The 8,014-nt window shown below is 38.1% G+C and overlaps 1 protein-coding gene across 4 annotated transcripts in view; it reads right to left on the bottom strand.

Annotated features, from left to right (window-relative positions):
• Positions 1-2,409: 2,409 nt before the first annotated feature.
• HERC4 (HECT and RLD domain containing E3 ubiquitin protein ligase 4) overlaps positions 2,410-8,014 on the bottom strand; it is a 133,556-nt gene continuing 127,951 nt past the window's right edge. For all 4 annotated transcript variants that reach the window (XM_082854154.1, XM_082854155.1, XM_082854156.1 and 1 more), the window contains 2 exons: positions 4,182-4,284; positions 2,410-3,299 (listed from right to left, as the gene is read on the bottom strand). In XM_082854154.1, coding sequence (XP_082710280.1) covers positions 3,091-3,299; positions 4,182-4,284 — 312 coding nt within the window. In that variant the 3' untranslated portion in view covers positions 2,410-3,090. The remainder of the gene's footprint in view (positions 3,300-4,181; positions 4,285-8,014) is intronic.

The raw sequence follows: 8,014 nt of genomic DNA, 5'->3' as shown, positions 1-8,014 counted from the left end.
CACTGGGAAATTTCTGAAAGTAACCTGAGCATCACGTCTTACAGGTGACATTTAACAGGCCTAAGGTGGGGCTTGCACATAGTATTAAGAAGTAGCCCCAGGTGATTCAAAAGTATAGTAAGGGTTGAGAAGGGAAAGGAGTTGGGGAGTTCCCTTCTGCATTTAACACTCCATTCCCGGGGGCTGGCCTAACAGGGAAGGTAAGGCAGACTTACATAAAACAAACAGACTATTCCCAATTTATCTCTAGAAGTCTTAGCGGTGTAAGAGTGGGCAGCTACTGAACTATTCAGAAGGGAGAACAAAACTCTATAATAAGGAGTTTGGATGTGGCCCAAGTGCAAAACAGGCTGGGGATTGGGAAGAGGCTGGGAGCAGGGCCACTCACCCGTGCTTTCAGAGAGCTCACCATATGCGGAGGAAGAGTGCCTTCTACATGTTACACTTCATCAAAAGACTTGCTTAAACTAAATGCAGTGAAGATCATCTACAGTGCAAAAAAAAAAAACCAAACCTGTTAGAAATAACCCTAATGAATGGTCCTTATGAGTGGGCCCTATGTGAAGGCTGGAGCTCTTAATTTAGGTCTCTGTTTTGAAAACTACATTCTGGTTTTATTTCATGCCAACTTAAAGGCGTGTCTTGGTTCTACTGCCTTCTCAATCAGTCTGAACAATGGCTATTGGTTAAAATTACTACTGACTTAAAACAGGGGAGCTAAAAACATACAGTTGCTCTTACAAATAGGTCTGTGTGGAGGCCAAGTATTTTCAAAAGTTTAGCCAACTCACTAATCATGGTCCTTATAATTTAATGAACTCAGCATTTGCCTACTTTCTAATCTATAAAGCTCGGTATTTTTGTTGCTTCTTAATAAGCAAATGGCAATTTGAAAAATCTTCAGTGGTATTTTAATTTTCTACCATGAATCTCCCTGCTGTTAATTCTACTGTAGGTCTGCAGCAACAGAAACAGGAAAATATCAGACTTACCCAAATTATGCCTTGTACTGTTGTGTTCCCAGGTAAGATGTCAGGCCCTTGTTAAAATATTTGTTAAACAACTCCACCTGTATTAATCCAAAGTGGCTGCTACTTCACAGGTGAGCTTCATAGCAAACAGAGGTTACTAAAAAAAAAAGCATCTGATACGTAACGTTTAGTTTTTGATGTGAATAATCAATATTCTCAAGGAATGGATGTGCAGAGAAATAGTATAATAACATATATGGAAGAATTTTCATTGGGAAAAATGTACTTTAAGGAAAATTATGGTCCACCAAAGTTTGTTAAGTTAAACTACTTAAAAGTACAGGCATCCATGGGACTTCCCTGATGGCACAGTGGTTAAGAATCCGCCTGCCACGGGTTCAGTCCCTGGTCTGGGAAGATCCCACATGCTGTGGAGCAACTAAGCCCGTGCGCCCCAACTACTGAGCCCCCGTGCTGCAACTACTGGAGCCCGGACACCTACAGCCTGTGCTCCACGACAAGAGAAGCCACCGCAGTGAGAAGCCCGTGCACCGCAACGAAGAGTAGCCCCCACTTGCCGCAGAGAAAGACAGTGCGCAGCAACAAAGATCCAACGCAGACAAAATATAAATAAATAAATGAAGTTAATAAAAGTACAGGTCCACAATCCCTTCTCCAAAACCCTTGGGCTCATTTGCAGCATTTTGGAATTATGAATGTTAAAGAATTTTTTAAAGCACACATAATGTAGCAACCCATAGAGGTCTGAGGCAGCACCTAGATCAAACACAGAAAGTAATCAAACATTAAACATTGCCACAGTAAAACGTACGAATAATCCCATTTAATACCATAAATAGCCTCAACAGTTCAGATCAGGTTTTGCTGTAAAATTATATACACAATTTTTTTCCAGAGTTGTTCTGGATTTTAGAATTGCAGATAAGAGACTTGGGGACCTCTATAAAATGGATGAATTTGTATGGGAATGGGAACTATCCAAAATTTTAAGAGACCTTCCCTGAGACATTACTCTTTTTGAAGAATTTGGAATCTTATGTGAGAACCAATGAAAGTTTAAATATTAAACCAATGAATAATATTTAAACAGTTTTCATGGCATTTAAAAAATAAATTAAAAAAAACAGTTGCATTATAGCAGAAAGTCACATGTGTTGCATCACTCAGTGTTACAATTTAATGACAGGAGATAACTAAGCATCGGCACCATAAAACTGTTAAGATGTTTCTTAAAATTCAAGTAAACAGTTCTAAAGCACTGAAAATTCCGTTTAAATACCAACCTGCAGCAGCAATAGTTTTAAAAGCTATAACCCAGTGACTGGTTCTCACAGTAGTCAGTGACTGTATTCTGGCAACTGTAGGACAAAGTTCTTCCATTACTAAATATTAAGCTTTCTGATAACCTCCCATTTATCATTAGTATCTCAAGAGTCACAAAAGGAAAGAACTATAAGTTATTTAGAGAACTCTATTTGTAATTTAGATTTGCACAAGGACATGTATTCTAGCAAAAAAGCAAAGACTATTTTCACCATACTAATTTTTTGCTTTCATAGATTCTCAGAATAAGGTTTAAATAATAATTTTTAACCCTTAAAAGTCAGCTCAGTTCAATTACAACCATAGAAACTGTACTGGTATCAGAACATAACTATTTTATTACAAAACTTAACAGTATTTACAAAATGAAAAAATAATCAAATGACTATTGCAGGCCAAAGTTAAAGGTTTTTGAGCCGTGATTGAAGAAAAATTAAGCAACATTTTCATGCACTCACACACCAGATCATTTGTGAAATATGCAAACTCTTAAAATTCATGTTAGTAAAACTTCCATGTATTCACAATACTTGTATGTTTATTGGAAGATGGCAAAAAAAAATCCATGGGTCTGTACAGTAAGTTTAATATTAACACAGTTTGTTCATTTCCTTTAATGTTTTTTGGCTTTCATGAATACTCATTGCATTGAACATTTTGCAAGTAAGAATTATAATAGTACCTCTGTCACCTTGCTGGATTCATCACCACAAAAAAACACACTAATAGTTAGTTTAATGCTTTTGCAGTAAACTGAATAGTTATAACTCCAAAGTTATATTAAACTGAAACCTTCATTGTGGTCAATAGCTTGGATCAGTTTAGAGCGTAGAGTTTCTTTGTCCGTGTATTTTGGAAGATCCAGAAGATTAAAACAGGTATGGGAAACTGGGAGATATTCCTCACCACCTCCTGTTGACTGGATGACTAGTATTAGACTCTTCATACCAAGAATAGGAATGCGATCACTACCTGTCAAAAATACTGCCAAGAAAAAACCATTGAGCCAACTACTTTTTATCAAAACAACAATATGGAATATCAAGTTATTAAGACAATCACCACAGCAAAGCTTTATAGTAACATTTGCTCTAATGGAAATGTTACTTCTACTGGAAGCCTATCTCCAGAATTTGTGGAAGCATGATTTTGAGACACATCCAAACAATATTTTTTCTTTAAAAGTGTAATCTTAATATTAGCACACAGGAAATGCTTAATAAATGTTTGGTACATGAATTACTATTGTCCCTGAAACACTCTAAGAAAACTTCTTTTTGAAAAGAATAGCCATTTAGAACTAGTTTATAAACAAAATGCAGTTTTGATTATGATCCCTTTTTCTACTTGTCTTGTTTCTGTCATTTTTAAACAGAAATTTATAATTGGCAGCCAAATCTCAAATCACTGAAGAATGACCTGTCATCCTATGATATGCAAAACAGACACAGATTAGGCTATAAATAAGAGAAGTCCTGGAATAGAAGAGTTCTATTTTCTGCACCAATTCCCAAAGTTTTCATGCAGAAGCAAGGAGAAAAAGAAAATGAAGACTGAACACAGAAAAGAGCTATACTGCAGAGATCTTTTTAGAAATTCTAAAAGGAATTACATCCCTAGTTTATTGTAATCAGTGTTATAAATTGTTTTCTTTCATCTGAAAGAAACAATTCTATTTTGGAAGCTAACTGAATTTAGCTTTCAAAATATGAAAACACATGTAATGATGTAGATTAGAAAAATTAAAAACAGGACCTTGGTATAATAAGGAAAAAACCTTACCCACTAAAGTGAATCAATTAATCTCCTGTGAGAATAAGTTTATTAGATTCCATTCTCATAAAACACAAAATTAGAAATACTTACACAAAAATTGCTTTTTCTTTTCCAATGGTAATTCGTGAAATACTTCCCAAAACATTTTTATTGTAGGATGTTCTGCCCAATATTCTCCTTTGTATTCTGTATTCTAAAAACAACACAACCTTTTATTAATATTAAGAGATATGTTTTATCTCGAATCTGACAAACTGGCTTCCTTAGCACATAAAGCTAACATTGTCCAGGTGTTTGAAACTCATGTGATTCAGTTAACTACTTACTACTTCTTGGGCATTTTGCAACTGTTAGTTCCAGGGGAAAGGGAAGAAAATATGTATGAATCAGCAGAAATGTCTCCCCCCTCCCAATTCAAAGAACATGATAGGATTGTAATATCATCTTCCAAAGTAAATATTTAAAGGATAAACCAGAATTACTAAAATATTAATGGATTATTAAAGTTCAACATGGAATTAAGTATCTGTAATAATTATAAGATTTTCTTTCCCTATATTGATGAACAGAAGTCATACTAATTATTTTGTATTATTCTATCTTCTCTTTAAAAAATAAATGGTTCTAAGAGCAACACCGGTAATTTTCTGTGGTAGTTTCCAAGATGGCCCTCAAAGATCTCTGCCTCCTGCTATTCATGCCCTTGTGTAGTCCCTTCCCACACTGAACAGACCTGACCTCTAATGATCAGGATATTGTAGATATGAGAATGCATGACTTCTGAGGCTAGATGACAAAAACTTCTGTGGCTTTAGCTTCTTTTTGATCACTCACTCTAAGGGGGAGCCAGCTGCCATTTCATGAGGACATTCAAACAGCCCCATGGAGAGGTCCTCATGGTGAGATTCTGAGGCCTTTGGTCAACAGCCATGTGAGTGAGCCATCTTGGAAGGCAAATTCTATCCTTAAATCTCAGATGACTAACAGCAACAGTCAGTATTATGACTGCAACCACGTGAGAGACCTCTGAGCTAAAATCACTGGACTAAATACACCTCTGAATTCCAGACCCTCAGAAACTATGGGAGACAATAAATGTCACTGTCATCTTTCAGCCACTATGTTTTGGGGTAATTTGCAACAAAACAGCTAATATACTTCCCCTTTAACACACACTCCTTTCTTTGTTCATCAGGCTAATTTCTATTTATCCTTTAGGGTTCAGATTAAATGTTACCTAATTCATTCATTGACTCATTCAACACATATATAATGAGCTTTAGTCAAAGTTTGGGGCCGTGGGGAAACTTCAGTGAACAAAGTTCTTACTTACCTGGTGGAGTGCACCATCTATGAGTTTCTACCAGTTTCTGTAGCCTAGGTCTACCAGTTTCTGTAGCCTAGGTCAGGCTTCTCCTTATATACCATTCACTAAACTCCCTTCCTTTATATTCATCACAGTTCAATTACTTAATGTCCAGCTTCCTTACTAGAGGACAAAGACCATGTCTCAATCTTATTTACTGCTCTCTTCCTAATCTGTTGCATAGTATCAGGCAACCAGTAGGGGCTCAATGAATATCTGCTTCTGGGCTTCTTGAATTTGGGGCTCTTTTTGTAGCCATGATTATCTCAATGACTGAACGCCTGAGAAATCCACAACATATTTGCTATTAAATTTTTTTTTTTGCGGTACGCGGGCCTCTCACTGTCGTGGCCTCTCCCGTTGCGGAGCACAGGCTCCGCACGCGCAGGCTCAGCGGCCATGGCTCACGGGCCCAGCCGCTCCGCGGCATGTGGGATCTTCCCGGACCGGGGCACGAACCCGTTTCCCCTGCATCGGCAGGCGGGCTCTCAACCACTGTGCTACCAGGGAAGCCCTTGCTATTAATTTATAAAGGTTTGGAGAAAATGGTTTGAATTTTAGAAATCAGCTGATGTATTAACTTGTTTGAATTAGTCTGTGACCATGTTAGTGGGGAAATGAAAGAAGGATGCCTAGTTTTTTCTATTTCCCTTTTTTTTTAAACCTCAAGATGGTTCTGGGGAAATGTGTACACAGTCCTGATGAAGAAGAGCATCTAAAGTCATAAATCATAATCAATGAAATTATAATGAATCAGATACACAGTGGAAAAAACTAAGTATACTAAGTACACTAAAATATACTTAAAAAAATGTCCTGTCTTACTGAATGAACACTTCTATCAGTTATATCTTCAGGCAAGGTTTTAACTACTTGCTGAGTACCCTTCTAAGGCTCTGGAAATAAAGCAGTGAACACAGAGAAAAAAATCCTGCCTTTATGGTGCCTACATTTGTAGTGGGGGGTAAGGAGCAGCAGACAGTAAAGACAATTAAAGTTTTATTTAGTCAAATTCAAAGAAGAAAAATAAAAGCACAGAAGGGAGATAGGGATGTATATGTGCCCATGTGCAATTTTTAGTAAGTTACCGAGTGAAGGTCTCTGAATAGATATAAAGACATAAAGGAAGTGAGAGCAAGAAACATTTGGAATTACCAAGGTGAAGGGAATTCCAGGCACAGGAAATAGAAAGGCCACAAGACTGGAGGGTTCTAGGCTCAGCAAAGAAGCCAATAAGGCTGAAGCAGAGTGAGAGGAGGAATGAAAGAAGATGAGGCAAGAAGGATAAACTGTGTATGATCTAAAGTGTGATGAGAGGTCATTACATTGTTTTCATTGTAGAGTGACTGGAGGTGGGGTCCATTTCCACTGGGGTATCCTTAAAGTCAATACAGCTTTCTTCTCTTCAGCAGATCAATTTACCCCCAAAAAGAAATCTTCACTCTCCTTCCTAGAGGATTTAAGCCTGGCTACCAGCTTTCTGAGTGCCAGCTTCAGTTCTACCTGTTTTCCCAGATTCTAAAGCCTCTCTCCAGAGTTGTATTTTGCTGGGTAGGAAAGGGGATGTGAGAGGTCTAATAATTCCTTAAGTTAGCTCTGAAGTAATCCTATTGCTCTTAGCCCTGCCCTGCATCCCTTTCGTTACAGTAGCATGATGTGCCAATTCCTGAGCCTTTCAGAGATTCTACATTGTGACACGGGTTGCCTCTTGACAACCCTGTCCCTCTGGAGGCTTCAAATTCAATTTTCTTTGTTCTAAGTCACTCAACTCATCCACCTATTCTCTCTCTTTTTAAAAATATTTATTTTATTTATTTTCCTTATTTTTTTTGGCTGCATCGCGTCTTACTTAGCTGCAGCACACGGGATCTTTGTTGAGGCATGCAGGATCTTCTCGTTATGGTGCCACTGTCTGTTCGGGTCTCTCTCTAGTTGTGGCATGCAGGTTTTCTCTCTCTAGTTGTGGCATGGGGGCTCCAGAGCATGTGGGCTCTGTAGTTTGCGGTGTGCAGGCTCTCTTGCTGAGGCGTGCGAGCTCAGTAGTTGTGGCGGGCAGGCTTAGTTGTCCCGCGGCATGTGGGATCTTAGTTCCCTGACCAGGGATCAAACGCACCTCCCCTGCGTTGGAAGGTGGATTCCTTACCATTGGACCACCAGGGAAGTCCCCATCCACCTACTTTCTATCTTCTAAAACTATTTTTTCTCTTGCTCACTGTATTTTTTTTGGGGGGGTGGGGGTGGTTATTCCTATTTTTATTCCTTTATTGTCATTCTAGTGAGATTTTGGGAGGGAGCAGAGAAAAATGTGTTTATTCCAATACATCTAACCAGAAGTCCTAACTTTTTTTTAATTTAAAACTTTTATTCCCTAGATTATTACACAGTAAAATTGACTTTTTCTGATATGTGTATAGTTCCATGAGTTTGAAACACATGTAGAGATAAACCACCACCACAATCAGGATACTGAACAATTCCATCAACCCAAAGAACTCTATTGTGTTACCCCTCTGCAGTCACACTCTCTCCATCCCTAGCCCCTGTTCACCATAGTTTT

Source organism: Leucopleurus acutus, assembly GCF_964270905.1.
Source record: "Leucopleurus acutus genome assembly, chromosome: 14".
In the NCBI taxonomy this organism is placed as follows: Eukaryota; Metazoa; Chordata; class Mammalia; order Artiodactyla; family Delphinidae; genus Leucopleurus; species Leucopleurus acutus.
The sequence above is the reverse complement of the archived record's forward strand: the minus strand, read 5'-3'. Positions and strand labels throughout refer to the sequence as shown.